Source organism: Geotrypetes seraphini, chromosome 2, assembly GCF_902459505.1.
Source record: "Geotrypetes seraphini chromosome 2, aGeoSer1.1, whole genome shotgun sequence".
Classification (NCBI taxonomy): domain Eukaryota; kingdom Metazoa; phylum Chordata; class Amphibia; order Gymnophiona; family Dermophiidae; genus Geotrypetes; species Geotrypetes seraphini.
The window spans coordinates 462,241,974-462,260,595 of record NC_047085.1 but is presented as its reverse complement, the minus strand read 5'-3'; the positions used below and the strand labels follow the sequence as shown (position 1 = coordinate 462,260,595).

At 47.2% G+C, this 18,622-nt stretch overlaps 1 protein-coding gene across 7 annotated transcripts in view; it reads left to right on the top strand.

Annotated features, from left to right (window-relative positions):
- ZMYND11 (zinc finger MYND-type containing 11) overlaps positions 1–18,622 on the top strand; it is a 244,278-nt gene that overhangs the window by 111,399 nt on the left and 114,257 nt on the right. For all 7 annotated transcript variants that reach the window (XM_033931574.1, XM_033931578.1, XM_033931573.1 and 4 more), the window contains 2 exons: positions 6,092–6,147; positions 12,848–12,925. In XM_033931574.1, the coding sequence (XP_033787465.1) occupies positions 6,092–6,147; positions 12,848–12,925 (134 nt within the window). The remainder of the gene's footprint in view (positions 1–6,091; positions 6,148–12,847; positions 12,926–18,622) is intronic.

The following is an 18,622-nucleotide window of genomic DNA, read 5'->3' as shown; positions in this document are numbered from 1 at the left end:
CCAAAAAACAGTCCTACCCAGCCTTTCATTACTTGGCTTTACTCATGTATTCCATTTCTAGTGAAAGCCAAATGGGCAAAAATGATAGTTAAAGTAATGTTTATCCCAGGACAAGCAGGCATGATATTCTCACATGTGGGTGACGTCATCTACGGAGCCCCGGCGCGGACAGCTTTTCAAGCAAACTTGCTAGAAGTTTCAAGTTTGCACACTGCACCACGCATGTGCGTGCCTTCTGCCCACTAGAGGGCGCATCCCACCTCGTGGTCCTCAGTTCAAATTTTTCCGCGGAGCAAGAAAGCCCTGTGGATCTGAGCTCCAGTGTTTTTGCCTTCTAGCTGCCGCGTTTAGTTTGTTTATTGATCGGATTAATCGCGGTGCTGCTTTATTTTTCGTCCGTTTTACAAAAAAAAAAAAAAAAAAAAAAAAAAATAATAATAATTGTTTTTCGTTGGGCTCCGGGGGCTCCCGGAAGCCTGAGCCGGGGAACGTCGGTCGTTCCCGGCCTTCTTCTTTTTCTCGTCGATGTCCCGTCCTGTTACGGGATTCAAGAAATGCAGCCGGTGTGAGAGACTACTCTCCATCACCGACCCTCACCGGTGGTGCATTGTCTGTCTTGGGCCCGAACATCCAACAGCCTCGTGCGATCGCTGTGCTACCTTCCAGAACAGGGCCCTCCGTCGCCGTAAGGCCAGAATGGCGGAATTGTTCGCCGTCGACGCGCCGCCCAAGGCCTCGACGTCGGCCTCGGCTTCGGCCCCGGCCTTGACCTCGGCCTCGGCGTCCTCGGGGGCCTCGGCGTCGCCTCGGCCCTCATCTTCGAAGCCGTCGTCATCGAAGCCAACTTCGGGTAAGTCCTCTGTTCCATCCCCTTCAGCAAAGAAGCCATCCTCGAGTCAGGCCAAAGCGGGTGGGTCGACCCCGACCCCGCATCGGACCTCGACTCCGCACACCCCGAGGGAATACTCGAGACCGAGGTCGCCCTCCAGGGAGTGTGCCCCGGACTCGGAACTCCCCACCTTCGTGGGGATTCCGGCCTTCCAGGATCTCCTTCGAGCCTTGATCTCATCGGAGCTGTCGGGAGCCCTGGAAGTGCTGCAGCGTGCTGCGGGCCCGGCGGCGTCGACCTCGGCCGGGGCGCCCCCGGCCTCGGAGGCCCCGGTCTCGGCTCCCTCGACCTCGGGAGCCCCGGCCTCGGCGACCTCGGTCTCGGGTATTGCGGCCCCGTCCACCTCGGCCTCGGCCCCGCCCCGGACCTCGACCTCGGGGGAGCCTCCTGAGCGCAGTGTCCGCCCAAAAGAAAAGTTCCGCAGAGTGCGCCGACTTTCCTCCTCGGCTTCGGGATCTTCCCCGGACGCCTCGCCCTCGAGGCGACCTCCGACGAGGCGCCGATCGAGGAAGCCTAAGCGACCCCGAGGCTCGCCTCGGCGCGATCGTTCCTCGTCGTTCGGGGGCGAGGCGCTGCAGGTGTCGGAGTTGCGCCTCGATAATCCGAGGCTCCTCCGCTCACCCCGGGGAAAGTCTTCCCGTGCCGCCTCGCCGAGGAAACGGGAGAGGACCCCACGGACCCCGGGATCCTCCCCCAGGGACTCCCCTAGGAGGATGATCTCACCCTCCCCCTCGAGGGCCGTGGAGAGAGGATCCTGGGATTCAGGATCGGTTAGGAATCCTCAGTATTCCCATGAGGCCTCCCCCCGCTCCTCGGCGGGACGGTCGAGAACCCCGTCCCCCCAGGCTAGGCCGTCCTCCTTCTCATCTTTTGTCCAGGACATGGCCCAAGCCCTGGGGATTGACCTGATGGTAGGTTCCAAATATTCCAAGGAATTTCTAGAGGAACAGGACCTTCCCACTCCCCCTAGAGAGGTACCTAGACTCCCTCTCAACAGTGTCCTCCTGCAGACCTGGCTGAAGAACTTGTCGAGCCCTCTTACAGGCACGTCTGTCCCGTCAAAAATGGAATCAAAGTATAGGACGATTCCCCCGAAAGGGTTTGATAAGGCGCAGCTCTCCCACCAGTCCCTCCTGGTGGAATCTGCCCTTAAAAAATCACAGCCCTCACGGGTTTCTGCGGCGGTTCCACCCGGCAGGGAGGGGCGGACCCTGGACAAGTTTGGCCGTCGCCTCTATTCAAACACTCTGATGGCCACCAGAGTTCTAAATTACTCCTTCACCTTTTCCTCCTACTTGCGTGGGATGGTGAAGGACCTTCCTCAATATCGGAACTCGTTACCGGACTCCAAAAGAGCAGGATTCGATAAGTTTATGTCCAACCTGTCTCAATTGCGGTTGTACCTATTCCATTCAGTGTACGACACCTTTGAGCTGGTTTCGAGGGTGTCGGCCCTCGCAGTGGCCATGCGCCGCTTGGCCTGGCTTCGCACCCTCGACATGGACCCAAACCTGCAGGAACGTCTTGCAGACCTGCCCTGTGTGGGGTCCGAGTTATTTGACGAGTCTTTGGAGGCGGCGACCAAGCGGTTGTCGGAACAGGAACGCTCTTTAGCATCCCTGGTCCGCCCCAAACCTAGGCCCCCGCCGCAGAAACCTTTCCGGCCTCCGCCGCGCCGGTACCCCCAGAAGTCGACCCCGTCTTTCTCAAGACCGCCTCCGAGACGTCCGTCTCAACGAGGCAGAGGGGGACAAACCCAAGCCCCGGCGCAGGGCCCTTCTAAGCCCGCGCCTTCCTTTTGACGGGCTGAGCGGACGGGGCGGGTTCCCCTCCGCACCTTCACCAGAACCCCTTCCCATCGGGGGGGCGTCTTCGGTCCTTCCGGAAGGCATGGACCGCGATTACCTCAGACGCTTGGGTGCTCCGGATCGTCTCCGAAGGCTACTCGCTCAATTTTGTGTCCTCGCCACCGGACAGTCCCCCAAATTTAGCCTTGTGCAACCGGTCGCAACTACCGACCCTTCTGACCGAAGCCAAAGCTCTCCTGAAGCTTCGGGCGGTCGAGCCGGTCCCCAAGGACCAGTGGGGGACGGGATTTTACTCCCGTTACTTTTTGGTCCCAAAAAGGACCGGGGACATGCGCCCCATACTCGACCTCAGGAAGCTCAACAAATGCCTGGCCAGGGAGAAATTTCGAATGCTATCTCTCCCGGTCTTGTATCCTCTTTTGGAGGAAGGGGACTGGATGTGCTCCCTCGACTTGAAGGAAGCATATACCCATGTCCCGGTGCACCCCACCTGCCGAAAATTCTTACGATTCCAGGTGGGAGACCTACACCTCCAGTACAGAGTCCTGCCCTTCGGCCTGGCCGCGTCCCCACGAGTATTCACGAAGTGCATGGTAGTAGTGGCGGCAGCCCTGAGGTCTCGCGGGCTCCATGTGTTCCCTTACCTGGACGACTGGCTCATCAAAGCCCCGACCAGGGAGGAGGTTATCTCAGCGACCCGACAGTCTATTGCCTTCCTGCAAACCCTCGGATTCGAGATAAACTTTCCAAAGTCTCAGTTGAGGCCGGCTCAGTCTCTTCAATTCATAGGTGCGGTGCTGGACACGGTGCGCCTGCGCTCCTACCTTCCGACCCAACGGTTGGAAGTCTTGGTACGGATGAGCCGCCAGGTCTCTCAACTACCAAGGGGGTCGGCCAAGCGCATGATGATGCTGCTCGGCCATATGGCCTCGACGGTACACGTCACGCCATTTGCGAGGCTGCATCTGAGGATCCCTCAGTATACACTCGCATCACAATGGCGCCAGGAGTGCGATCCGGAGTCGCGCCTCATTTCGGTGACTCCGCTTTTGCGGAAATCGCTAAGTTGGTGGACAGACTCTTCAAATCTGTCCACGGGACTAATGTTTCGCACTCCCCCATTTCGCAAGGTCCTGACCACGGACTCCTCGGACTACGCGTGGGGAGCCCACCTCGACGGTCTTCGCACACAGGGCCTGTGGTCGGCAGAGGACCGTCGCTGTCACATCAACGTGCTAGAGCTTCGGGCCATCTTCCTAGCACTTCGAGCCTTCGTTCACGTAGTACAGGACCAGGTGGTCCTCGTCCGCACGGACAACCAAGTAGCAATGTACTATGTGAACAAACAGGGGGGAACGGGGTCGTGGCCCCTCTGCTCCGAGGCCCTTCGCCTCTGGGAGTGGGCGGCCTCCCGGAACATCTTCCTCCGGGCGGTCTACATCCAGGGGGAACTGAATTGTCTGGCGGACAAACTCAGTCGACTCCTGCAACCCCACGAGTGGACTCTACACTCAGCAGTTCTGCACGAGGTCTTCGCTCGCTGGGGAACGCCACAGGTAGATCTGTTCGCCTCTCCGGAGACACACAAACTACCACTGTATTGCTCTCGGATGTACTCGCGGGATCGTCTGGAGGCGGATGCCTTCCTTCTCGATTGGGACGGGAAGTTCCTCTATGCATTCCCTCCTTTCCCTCTGATCATGCGAACGTTGGTACATCTCAGATCGTCCACGGCCACGATGATTCTCATAGCTCCTCGGTGGCCGCGTCAGAACTGGTTCTCCCTACTGCTCCAACTCAGCGCCAGGGAACCCCTTCTTCTGCCTGTCTGTCCTTCTCTGCTATCTCAGAATCAAGGATCCATGTTACATCCCAATCTGCAGTCATTGCACCTGACAGCTTGGTTTCTTGTTCCCTGACCCCTCCGGACCTGTCTCAATCAGTGAGGGAAGTGCTGGAAGCCTCCCGCAAGATCTCGACGAGGCTTTGCTATTCGCAGAAATGGACCAGGTTTTCCACCTGGTGCTCATCTTTCCTCCTGGACCCGGTATCGGCCCCGGTACCCTCGGTTCTGGACTACTTATTCCATTTGTCGCGCTCTGGCCTGAAAACCACTTCGGTGCGTGTCCATCTTAGTGCGATTTCCGCCTTCCACCAACACCTGGATGGACGCCCTCTGTCTCTCCATCCCTTGGTGACACGCTTCATGAAAGGATTACTCAGGGTTTGTCCCCCGCTCAAACCTCCCCCAGTCGTATGGAATTTGAATGTGGTTTTAGCTCAACTGATGAAACCACCCTTTGAGCCACTCAACAAGTCCCTCTTGAAATTTCTGACTTGGAAGGTGGTGTTTCTGATTGCCCTCACCTCCGCTAGGCGGATTGGGGAACTACAAGCCTTGGTTGCGGACCCACCCTTCACCGTATTCCATCATGACAAGGTGGTCCTCCGCACCCATCCTAAGTTCGTCCCGAAGGTTGTTTCTGATTTCCACCTCAATCAGTCCATTGTCCTTCCTGTGTTCTTCCCTAAGCCCCACTCCCATCCTGGCGAGACGGCGCTTCACACGCTTGACTGTAAGAGGGCGTTGGCATTTTACCTTCAACGCACCAAGTCCCATCGGAAGGTCCCGCAATTATTCTTGTCCTTCGATCCCAATCGATTAGGGCACCCAGTTTCCAAGCGCACTCTGTCTAACTGGTTGGCGGCGTGCATTTCCCTTTGCTATACTCAGGCTGGCCTTCCTCCCCCGGGTCGAGTCACGGGGCACAAGGTCCGAGCAATGGCAGCTTCGATAGCCTTCCTCCGTTCCACCCCGATGGAAGACATATGTAAGGCTGCCACTTGGTCTTCGGTTCATACATTCACCTCTCACTACTGTCTGGACACTCTGTCCAGGAATGACGGCCGGTTTGGCCAGTCAGTTTTACAAAATCTGTTTTCTTAAATTTGCCATCCTCCCACCTGCCCTTTTTGGTTTGGCTTGGAGGTCACCCACATGTGAGAATATCATGCCTGCTTGTCCTGGGATAAAGCACAGTTACTTACCGTAACAGGTGTTATCCAGGGACAGCAGGCATATATTCTCACAACCCGCCCACCTCCCCGGGGATGGCTTCTAAGCTAGTTATGGAACTGAGGACCACGAGGTGGGATGCGCCCTCTAGTGGGCAGAAGGCACGCACATGCGTGGTGCAGTGTGCAAACTTGAAACTTCTAGCAAGTTTGCTTGAAAAGCTGTCCGCGCCGGGGCTCCGTAGATGACGTCACCCACATGTGAGAATATATGCCTGCTGTCCCTGGATAACACCTGTTACGGTAAGTAACTGTGCTTTATAGTTTTATGACTTGAGAGTTGTCATAATTTTGGTGACTTGTGTGTTTTCAATTCCAGTGGATAGTGAACAAGCTGATGTGGCCAAAATGCTTTACACAGATACCTGCCATGAGGTAATTAGCGTGCTGAATGTTGTAAAAAGGAAATAAAAAAAGAGCTGTTTTTATGAGAAGTGTCAGCATCTGTATTGTAAAATAAAGCAGGTATTCTAGACTGCTCATTCTAATACCATTTACTGTACTCCCTTCCCTCCTCCCTCCTCCCCAGTCCAGCAGTACCACTTTTCCCTTCCTTGTTCCCCATGTTTAGCAGTACTCCTTCTCTGTTCAGCAGTACTCCTTCCCTGTTCTCCTCTCTCTAAGCTAGCGGCAGCTCACTGTGTGGTTTTAACTTAGCCACACAGCTGCCGTTAGGATTAGTTTAGCCATGGTTTCATCAGACAGCCTCGGGGCTTTTTGCTAGGCCGGCCTGCCTCGCATCATTGAAGTGGGCCGGCCTAGCAAAGGCCCCATGGCTGCCTGAAGAAACAGAGTCTAAACTAATGCTAGCGGTAGCTGTGTGACGAAGTTAAAATCACACTGAGCTGCCGCTGCTGGTCCGGGGGTAGGGAGAGAAGCTACCAGGGCTCCTGCTTGCCTCCTCTTCTCTGATTTTTAAGTGTGCCTCCGCATACAGGGACAGGAAGAGAGGCGCCGGCGTCAGCTACCATGCAACTTCTGCCTTCTTCTGCCAATACTCCTGCTTTTGTATCGGCAGCAGAAGGCAGGAAGTTGCAAGTTAGCTGACATTGACGGTTCTCTTCCTGCCCCTGTATGCCACGGCACACCTAAAATCAGAGAAGAAGCGGCAAGCAGGAGTCCTGGTAGTGTATCGGCAGCAGAAGGCAGGCAGTTCCAAGTTAGCTGATGCTGGCGCCTCTCTTCCTGCCCTGTATGCTGCGTCACACTTAAAATCTCAGGAGGCACACAGTTTGCGATACACTGTCATAGAGAGATAAAACAGGAAGAACTTTTTTTTTTTTTTTTTTTTTTTTGTGTTTTGTTTTTTTCTTTACAAACCCTTAGTGCTGTTTTTAGCACCAGCTGTGGCTGTAACAGCTCCAATGCTCATAGAATTCTATGAGCATCAGAGCTGTTACCGCTGCAGCACGCTCTAAAAGCATTAGCACAGGTTTTTTTTAAGTGGGAGGGGGGGAGGAGGAGTTAGTCCCTAACTGAGAGAACAGAAAAATCAGGAGGGTTCTAGTACTATGGATTAAAACAATAAAGCAAATGGGACCAGGCATAAATCTATACATATTTGCACTAATTAATGAATATCTCCAACTTTGCTAACACTGCTTAATTTGACAGGAAGTTTAGTATCTAGAAAAGTCTGCAGATATTTAGGGTCATAGAAAATATATCTTTGAGACTAGTCTTCTAGGTTTTACAAATGTACTCAAAAATTTACTCGCTTTGTTCCCCCAACAATGAAATTTATGCTTATAGGCGTCTATGTGGATAAGGGCTCTATTAGTCAAGATGTTATCTATCTGTTTACGGGTGCTAAGATAACAGTCAGCATACATGCTTATAAACCCATGCAGTTTTATAAGGTGTTTTCCACATAGTAGCAGGTAAAGTGAACGGTCCATTCAGTCTGCCCATTAATAATAATAGTTTATATACCGCAGGACCGTGAAGTTCTATGCGGTTTACAATGATTAGAAAGATGCTACAAATTGAATGGAACATACATAGTTAGAGATTAGTGGCTAACAGTTTACGGGATCAGATTTAGGGGAGAGATTGTACAGATTCATTACCTAGGTACTTCAAGAACAGGTATGTTTTTAGGTGTTTCCTAAATTCACCATAGTTATTTGCGTGTATAATTAGTTTTTCCATTTCTTTGCCCCATAAGGCTGCTTGATACGATAGAAGTTGTTGATGGTGTCTCTTAAATTTACATCCTCTAGCCAATGGGAAAACGAACTTCAGGTGTGTACTTCTCTTATGTCTGTTGGTTGAGAAGGAGAAGAGGTTAGTTATATATTTAGGGGCTAGACTGGATAGTACCTTGAAGTAGAAACAACCCAGCTTGAACTTCACACGTGCCTCCATTGGCAGCCAGTGCAGGAGTCGGTAGGAAGGGGATTATGTGATCGGACTTCTTCAACCCAAAGATCAACCTGCCACATTTTGTACCAGTTGTAGTCTCTGCATTGTCCATCTGGGAGATTGCCAGATGGGCAATGTTACAATAATCGAGATGGCTAAGTATTAGGGATTATACCAGAATTCTGAATGATGAAGCGTCGAAGTATGCTTTAATGGACCTAAGTTTCCAGAGAGTAAAAAAGCCCTTTCTGACTAGGGAGTCCACTTGGTCTTTCATGGTTAGGCCTTGGTCCAGTATTACCCCCAGAACCTTCATTGTAGGTTGAATAGGGTAGCTAAAATTGTTGATGCGTAGTGGTGTTGTATTGACAGGTGGGTGTGGTGATGCTATGAAGAATTTAGTTTTTTCTGAATTAAGCTTCTGTCTGAATTCTGTGGTCCATTGTTCCATCAGGTTTAGTGCTTCTGTTGCCATAGGGGTAGTTTCAGAGAGAGAAGTAGTGAACGGGATGATGATTGTAAAGTCATCTGCGTAACTGAATAATTTTATACCCCACTGGACCAGCTGCACACCTAGTGATGACATGTAGATGTTGAAGAGCAGTGGGGATAATGGAGACCCCTGTGGAACGCCAGATGGGTTTTTCCAGGTTTTAGAGCGGTTGTAATTGAAACGTACTTGATAGGTGCGGGATGTAAGGAATCCTCGGAACCAGTCAAATACCTCTCCTCTGATGCAAATTGCGTCTAAGCATTGTAGCAATTTCTCATGATCCACCAAGTCAAAGGCCGAGCTCATGTTAAATTGCATGATTAGTGCGTTATGGCCCTTGCTGAATAAGGAGCGTAGGTAATCTAGGGTCGCCGCAATCACTGACTCGGTGCTAAACAGAGGTCTGAAGCCAGATTGGGTTTCATGTAGTAGAGAGAACTGGTCGAGGTAGTCCATCAACTGGGTATGTACTAAACCTTCCATTATTTTTACGAAGAATGGAATGGATGCTACCGGTCTATAATTGGTTACTGATGTTAGGGATTGTTTACGATTTTTTGGAATTGGGGTGATTATAATGTGACCGTTATTAGTTAGGAATTTTCCATTTTTGAAAATTATTGGTCAGATAGCTCCACAGTGTTAGTTTAAAGTCTAATGGGGCTGCTTTCATATTGTCATGGGGACAGGGATCAAGAATGCAGTGTGATTTAGTATACTTGTTATAGAGTTTGATGAAGTTATTCTATTCTAGATCCTGAAAGGAGTTCCAAATCATATCCACTGCTATTTCATTTCCGTGTATATTGACTATTTGATGTGCATGTATGTTGTTTGTCGGACGGTTGTTCCTTAGGTTTATAATTTTTGAGTCAAAATGCTATGCTAGATCGTTTGCTGACAGTAGTTTCGTATCGTGCATGGATTGATTGTGACGTGTGGTATCAAATAAATTTGTATCCAAGTTGAACAGTTCTTTAGCGTTGATTCCTTTCAAACTCGTATTGGATGTATTAATTTTGGATGAGTAGAATGCTTTTCGTTTTTCTTTTATCAATTGTTTGTAGTTCTTTAAGTTGGATCTTCAATTGTTCCGGTCTGATAATTCTCCCGTTTTATTCCAAATCCTTTCTAGTCGTCTTACTAATTGTTTCATTTTTAATAGTTCAGAGTCGAACCATTTATTATATTTATTTGAGCAGTTTTTACTGTTTCGTTTAGGGGCAATTTTATCTAAAATGGATGTGCTTGTTTTTGTCCACTGTTCCCAGAAATCATCCCCTTCTTCTATTTCCTCATGTAATTCATAATGTGCCCAGTATTCCTCTGGATTGATATGGCCCCTTGTGAGATGTTCTTTTTTATCTTTGGGTGAGTTTTTGCTTTTGGTTCATTCCAGATTAAGTTAAAGTAGTAGGTGAAATGGTCGGACCAAATATCGTGGCGCCAGATACCGTCGGATAAAGAAATAGAAGGATTTAGGATTTCCTTTGTGGACATAGCTACCAAATCTAACTGATGGCCTTTTTCATGTGTTTGTGTGGATAAAGGGAGATTGTAATTGAGTGAGGATAGGAAGTTTTAAAAATCTTTCGCGTCTGGATTGTCCTCGTTCTCTAAATGTAGGTTTACGTCTCCTGCTATAATATTGTAAGACGGAGTAATTGAATTGTGTAGAATGAATTCGTAGAAGTCCTCTCTGGCTTTTGAGCAGCTTTTTGGCGGGAGAGGGATTCTTCTAGATCCTTGTTACTAATTTTGCAGGCTAGTATTTCTAACTGGTTGATTATCTTGGAATCTACTAAGTCAAGTTCGAGTTCTTCCTTGAAGGATGACTGCCAATCCTCCCCCTCTTCTGTCTTCACGATTTAACATGTGAACTTTATAGTTATCTGGTATAAGGTCATTTAATATTGGATCTTCTTCAGACAATAGCCATGTTTCCGTTAGAAAGAGGCAGGCTAATTGCTTGCTGATGATCAAATCTTTGATTAAGAAAGCTTTGTTTCTTACCGATCTAGTGTTGAGGTAAGCGCAGGGAACAGAAGTGGTTGTGATGGGTCTGGTGAGTGTGGTGATTTTAATAGGTTTTACTTCCCTTGTCCTTTTTTTGAGGGTACGATGTGGTCTACCGCTGCTTGTGATTACTTTAATATGATTTACTCTTTCTTCCTGTTGGTTGATTAGAAGCCTAATGGGTGTGTCAGGGTAATGAAGTTTTGGATGGAGTGAGATAACGTCCTTAATGTTATTGCTTATTAAATAGTTCAATAGGATCAATAGGAGATTCATGTTTGCCGATTGTTATGATTCCTTCCTGTGGTAATTGTTATGTTGGTTTTCCGTTGTTTCCAATAATAAGTTTGGTACAAAGATCGCGGGGGGCGTCAGGAGACGGAGCTGGTCTCCCACGCTGACCCAGTCTCTCTCCCCTGCCACAGGACGCTGTGTCTTGGTTGGGGCAGCTCCCAATAGCAATGGAGCTGCTCTGAAGCAAAAGAATTAGTTAGAGACCGCGGGGGGTGGTGGGGGGCATCGGTGTCGGGGGCGGAGCTGGTCTCACACGCCGACCCGGTCTTTCTCCCCTGCTGCGGACAAAAGGAAAGGAACGTTGCATGGGCCGTTGATGGTGGAGTTGGGCTCCCACAACCGACCAACTCCTTCTCTTGCGGCTGCCGAGGTCTGTTCGAGTTGGGGCAGCTCCCGATTCAAGCGGAGCTGCCCTGAAGAAGAAACTATACAAATACATGATTAAATTAACTTGTCTCTTCTTTGGCATTTCTGGGTCATAGACTGTAAAGTCCACCTGGTATTGTCTTAGGTTCCAAATGCTGAAGTTGCCATCCAAGATCACTCCAGCCTATTCAACCATCCTATTTGCAGGATATCTACCATAAAGTCTGGCCAGTAACATCCTCATGTTCCAAGTTAGTGGAGTTCCCTTTGATGCCCTCTCCAGCCCATTCTATACCAAATCACCACATATGGGACACAGACCATGCAAGTCTGTTTAGTACCGGCCTAAGCTCTTTAATTTACATTCTTTTCTCTATTTTTTTATCCCATGCTTTTTTTGAATTCCATCACCGGTTTCCTCTTCACCACTTTCCTCGGGAGGGCATTCCAGGCATCTACCACCCTCTCTGTGAAAAAGAATTTCCTAACATTGCTCCTGAGTCTTCCTCCCTGCAAACTCAAATTATGCTCTCTAGTTTTACCATTTTCTCTTCTCTGGAATAGATTTGGTTCTATGTTAATACCTTTCAAATATTTAAAACATGTTGTATGAAAAATAGCTCTTTTGAACAGTGCAAGTAAAAAGTAGATGCTTCACAAGATTATGCTTATGCCTGCATGTAGTTGTAGAGTAGAGGTTCCCTAAAATAACAACGTTTGTACATGGAGGAAATGCACATATTTTCATCTTCTTCAGAGTAAATGTAAATATATGTGAGGACTTGTATACAGCAGGGGTTATTGATTGAGCCTAATTCACAAAGGCATGGTAGCATTGTGGAATTTTTACAAGGCAGCCTGTTATGGGATTGTACCCCCCCTTTTCCATGTGTCTTTACTGCCCTACATATATCTGGTATACACTTAAATTAGTTGCTCATTTCTGCATATAATGTAGTAGGATTCTTTACATTGTCTGTTCTTTGAATATAAACTAAGGCCCAGATTCTATAAAAGATGACTAAAGTTAGGCACCTAAATTGGCGCACCTAGCCAATCTAGGTGCCTAACTTAAGTATTAAAAAGCTTAATCAGTGCTGACAATAAGCTTAACTAGCTTAAGTGGCTTAAAATTAATTGCTTTCTAGGTACTTAACTCAGTAGGCACCTACTACTTTCAGTTAGATGTCTTGACCAGGGCATCTACCAGAAAGTGGGCTTGGTTAAGGATGGATTGTGGGAACATCGTAGGCGCCTAAATTAGACTTAGGTGCCTCCTATTTATGCTAGGATTTTCTTGACCTAAATACCGGTGCCTAAGGTTTTGACATCTACCAGCATCTAAGTCCAATTTAGTCACCGCTAGGTATGATTTTACAAATGGCACCCAACTCATGATTGATATGCAATATGCGCAACATTCCTCAGAGCCATTTATAGAATCAGGGCCTAAATGCTGTGAGCTTTCACTATACTCCTAAGGAGTGATTCTTTGTAGCTGTCGCTCTTTATTTCATGAGTATGTTCCTTTCTGTTTTTCAGCTGGATGAACTGCAACTTTGCAAGAACTGTTTCTATTTATCGAATTCACGTCCTGACAACTGGTTCTGCTACCCTTGTGTATGTTATTTCTTTAAGCTTTTATTTTGGGTTACTGGATGTTAATTTTTTAGTTGACTTTAATGTTTTTATTTAGAACACGAACCAGTTTGTTTAATCAAATTTTTGCCTCTGATTGGCATTTTATATACTACACATCAACAATACATGATAAGATATTTTGCACATTGATATCAAATTGAATATTTATTTATTTTGTTTCATAGTTTTTCAGAGTGGCAATTATAACTCATGGCTCAAGGTTTTAAAAAAAATTGTAACATCAATGAATCCACAAGTAATACACTTTTACAGTAATACACTTCTTCCTCCTTATTCGCAGGGGTTAGGTGTAGAGCTGGCTAGCAAATAAATTTTTGGGTCAGCTCTGACCCACCCCCGCCTCCCTGCTGTGTCCCCAACCTTACCTGGTGATCTAGTGGTGATGTGGGGCAGGAGCGATCTTCCTATGCTTCTGCCCTGTGCAAAGCCATCATCAAAATGGCTGCTGTGAGTTCTTGAAACTACAATGGGGTTTCAAGAACTCACGGCAGCCATTTTGATGATGGCTCTGCAAGGGGCAGAAGCATAGGAAGATCGCTCCTGCCCTGCGTCACCGCTAGACCACCAGGAAAGGTCCAGGGAGGTTCGGGCAGGCTACAAAAAGATGGAAAATAAATTGCGACTAACTGAATTCACGAGTATGGAAACCACAGATCCGGAGGGAGACCTGTATATTAGTCTGCTGACTGATGGGGGCAAACTTTCCTTAGATTGAGTGATTTGTCATTATTTGTGAAGAGAAATCTTGTCTTCAATAGTAGTACCTTATGGCATCTGGCTCTTGGCAAAGTGGGTTAAGTTATTTAAGTGAGAGAGCAAGTGTGCTATTAAGTGCTTCATCCCTACTTCAATCCACTGATTTACAAGAGCTTTCTATTTAGTCAGGATTAAGAAATTGGTTAGATTAACAATATATAGAGCAATATTTAATACTGTAAACATGAAGTCATTCCTTGAAGGATTATTAGAGTCACAATTGTTCACTAGTGATGAAGGTTTTTTTTGTAAAAATAGAACAGGATATTAAATGTGCATTGAATTTGATGTTACTGGCGATTGAGTCAGCTAATAACTATGCTGTTCAGAGGTGGATCAGCAATTAATGATGTAGCAACAGTTAAGTGATTATGAAGTGCATTCTGATTGTTTATTGAAATCTCTGGAGAAATTTAAATCTGAATTGAAGGTGATCTCAAAAATATTAGGATTATAGTATTTTTCCTTGAATGAAGAAATAGAATATAAAAGAGGATGTTCTTAAAAACATAAGTTTTTAGTTATCGTCCAACAACTAAAGTGAGGATAATTTGAATGACTTAAGTTTTTTTAAGAATAAACATGTTGATCCAGAGGAAGAGACTCGCAAGGCCATAGGGTGGTAGAGAGTTGACAATGGCTGGAAGGAAATCGACAGTGGACCAGACTGAATCAAAATGGGCCAGACCAAATATGCACGCTAGATTAATTTATCTAATGTGGCTTTTAACAGCTACATTTCTCTGTTATCCAAAGTATTATTTGTTCCCACTAGTCTGTATGACCATTTCATTTTCAAATGGACTTTGAAAAACTTATGGAAGTGTTAATAGTTATTTCTCCCAAAATTTTTGTTCAAAATTCTTAAGAGATTAAAAGATCCTTTGGAGAGACCTATAGTCTCCAGTATTGACTCTTTTGGAAAGAGTGGATATTTATACTGACATTTTTTTAAACTTTAAAATGTTTTAATAACAGTGTATAGACATTTCTACAAAATATAACCAGGAATCAACCAGCCCTGCCACACAAATATGACTTTGTGTCATGTACCAAATTTTCATAAAGAAATCTCCTCAAAAGGGAGAACCCTCTCTTACCAACTTCATTTGCTCCTGTGCCAAAGTTATGTCCTCCATCATATGATATGAGCGAATGTAATTGGATTGTATCTTGCCATTATGTATATAATTCATGCAGTTGAAAAGGTACACTGATGACATTTGTTGTTGGAGGTGGTGAGAGGAGAAATACAGAACTGAATTGCTTGCTTTTTCTGTATGCTTGAACTATAAAGAATCTGGCCATCAAATTTGCTTGTATTTTGTTTTTCTAATTCTGTATTTATAAATTTAGTAAATATTTCACAAGTATAAACTTGTTAAAGCAACATGAATGAGAAAATTAGTATTACTAGAAAAATACCAATTATCAATAAGGAAAAACAAATTCTATTTGGACCTCCAAAGCAGGAGGTAGATGTATAAAATCAAGATCTAAGAAAAAAGAATTTAAGAAATACTCATACACTCGCCTCCTGGTCTTCTCCACACCTTACTTTTAAAGCCTGGTGGTCTAGTGCATAGGGCAGGAGCAATCTTCCTATTCTCCTGCCCTATGCAGAGCCACTATCAAAAATGGCTGTTGTGAGTTCCTGCGGTCTCGTGAGACTACAGCGGGAACTCAAGGTAGCCATTTTTGATCATGTCTCTGCATAGGGCAGGAATGTAGAAAGATTGTTCCTGCCCCGCTTCACCACTAGACTTTAAAAATAAGGTGTGGAGAGGTCTGGGAGGCAGGTTGGTTCAGAGTCGGCCCTGAAGTTAGTCACAAAATTTTCATATTCGTGGGTGGGCTTTGCCCCTAACCAACGTGAATATGGAGGGGAAGTATAATCAGGAAGGCTATGGGGAACTTTATCATTATGCACTATTATTAAAACGGGTTATTTTACTTCAAGTTGTGCTATTTTAGCACAAGGTCTTGTTGCATAAAATGGATCCTGTGCTAAAATAGCATGACTTGTGGTAAAAGAACTCGTCTTAACAGTAGCACACATTGATGAATTCCCCCCCTATATTTGAGAATGGAGCTGCCTTCCATATTATCCTTTAGTGGTCTTAAGATCTTTGAAGGCCTTTAATTAGTCTGGCATATTTCACTCCTGCATAATAAACCAAACATTTGCAGGGATATGCCAAAAGAAAAGTAGCTCCAAGGTTTTTGTGTTCTGCCTCAGCGCCTAAAAGCTTCTTTTTCCTTTCCTATGTATTCTTATGTACAGACTAACCCAATCCCCGATCAGTCCTGATTTTTGGACTTGTACTTTTAGAACTGATTGAAATAAATGACAGTTTTGTTGTTATGGTATTACTAAACCAGTAGGAATAATTTTTTAATATAATAGCTTTCATCCTAAAAATTTGAAAAACAGCTTGCCATTTTCACAGTACAGTATTTTATTTTTATTTTGTATTTTATTTCCAATACTTTATAAAATGCAAATGATCCACAAAGGCAACTATACAGTTTGAAATATTAAAAATACAGTTGGGAAAGAGACAAAAGGTGGGGAGAATGAAGTTAGGAGCTGATTGTACCAAAGGATTCGGCGAACAGATGAGTTTTGAGTAGTGTCGGGAGGAGCCACAGCTATTTGGTGAAAGAGCTACGTGCTGCAGGCTGTCAACCCCTGGCCTGGGGTCTAGAGTTACTTCTAGTAAAGTTGATGAACTATCCACGATTTTTATTATCCAAATTATGGTATCTTTCTGAGGATTGTTTGCATGTTTATTTTATCATATGTCTATTTTATTATGTATTTATTTTATCATCTGTCCATTTTAAATATGTATTTAAATTATGTAAACCGCTTAGGGCTCTTGAGGCAAGCTACGTCGGTCTCGACGCTTTTCCTCAAGTGACTCCTCGCCTATTCCCTCGAGGCGGACTTCTCCCGCCGGCTGGCCTCGTTCGAAGCACCGGTCGAGACGTACTTCTTCCTTAAGGCAGAGGTCTGCAAAACGGCCCAGGGATTCTTCCCCGAAGCGGGGTAGGTCACCAGGCCCTCTCACTAAGGGGTCCATCAAGCCGTCAGACCTCGTACTGTCTGACCCTAGTCTTCTCCACTCTCCTGTGCTGTCTTGGTCCCTGGACCGAGGGGCTCTGAGGTCGAAGACTCCCGCTTCCCTCCCACGTCGGCAGGTCTCTTCTTCCCGGGGCTCGCTGAGGCGGGCTCCCCGGATCTCCGTACCTCAGATCCCCGGGTTCTTGTCTTCCAGGCTCTCTAAGCACAAGCCGTTGTCGACTCTCCCTCGTTCTTTCAGCGGGGCCTCCTCGACGTCCATGCTTGTTGAAACTGACGTGCTGGCGCAGTATTTGAGGGAGGCTTCCCCCTCGTTTTCTGCTGCCCTGAAGTCTCGCTCGGCTTCCCCCCTTGAGGGGCCTTCTACGAGCAAGCCGTCCTCCTTCACCAGATTAGTGATGGACATGGGCAAAGTGCTGCAATTGGACCTCCAGTCTGATTCCAGGTACACCCGGAAATATTTTGAGGAGATGGAGCTTCCTTATCCACCGAAGGAATCCCTTCGCCTCCCTTTGAATCCGGTTTTGCAGCAGACTTTCTTCCGGAATTTGGAGACTCCTTATGCTATCCCGGCCATTCCGTCCAAAATGGAATCCAGGTACCAGACGGTCCCCTGTGAGAGGTTTGAGAAGGCTCAAGTCTCCCACCAGTCCCTGATGGTGGAGTCTTCCCTAAAGAAGTCTAATCCTTCCAAGGTCTACGCAGCTGTCCCACTGGGCCGGGAAGGCTGGACTATGGATAAGTTTGGCAGACGCCTGTAACAAAATTCGATGATGGCGTACAGGGTTCTGAACTACAATTTTACTTTCACATCCTATCTCAAAAAGTGCATCAAATACATGCCTTCCTTTCAGGATGATTTGCCTGTACATCGCCGGATGGAATTTCGCTGGTTCCTGGATATGCTGTCCCAGATTCGACTTTATATGTTTCAGGCGACATATGATGCCTTTGAACTCTCCTTGAGGGTGTCCGCCTTTGCGGTAGCCATGCGCCGCCTGGCTTGGCTCCGCATAGTCGACATGGACCCGAATCTGCAGGACCGGCTCGCGAATCTCCCGTGTTTGGGCAACGAGCTCTTTGATGACTCCATCGAGGCAGCCACCAAATGTCTCTCCGAGCATGAGCGCTCCTTTGCCTCCTTTGTCTGACCCAAGGCGAAGCCCGCTCCTCCTAAGTCGTACAAGTTGCCTCCTCGGCGCTATCCCCAGAAATTGACGCCGGCTTTTTCCAGGCCGCCTCCTCGGCGTCAGCAGCAGCAGAGAGCCCCTCAAAAGCCTCAGACCCCTACGACGGCTAAGCCTGCGCCGTCCTTTTGACTGTCTTGGTTGGAGAGGGCCGGCCCCCTCCGTCCTCGAGCCTTCTCCTCTGCCTATAGGGGGCCGTCTCAGTGCCTTTTATCACCACTGGGAACTGATTACTACAGACAATTGGGTCCTCTCCGTCATCAGAGAGGGGTATTCCCTGCACTTCCGGATGCCGCCTCTGGACCTGCCCCTAAGAGAGTGTCCTTCCAACAGAGCGCAACTCCCCCTTCTTCCACAGGAGGCTCATGCCCTCCTTCGCCTCCGGGCGGTGGAGGAGGTCTCTTTGTGTCAGCAGGGCACCGGGTTCTACTCCCTGTACTTTCTAGTCCCCCCAAAAAACAGGGACCTGCGCCCTATCTTGGACCTCCGCGTGCTGAACAAGTTCTTGGTCAAGGAGAAGTTCCATATGCTCTCTCTTCCCACGTTGTATCCCCTGATGGACGAGGGGGACTGGTTATGCTCCCTGGACCTGAAGGAGGCCTACACTCACATCCCGATCCACCCAGC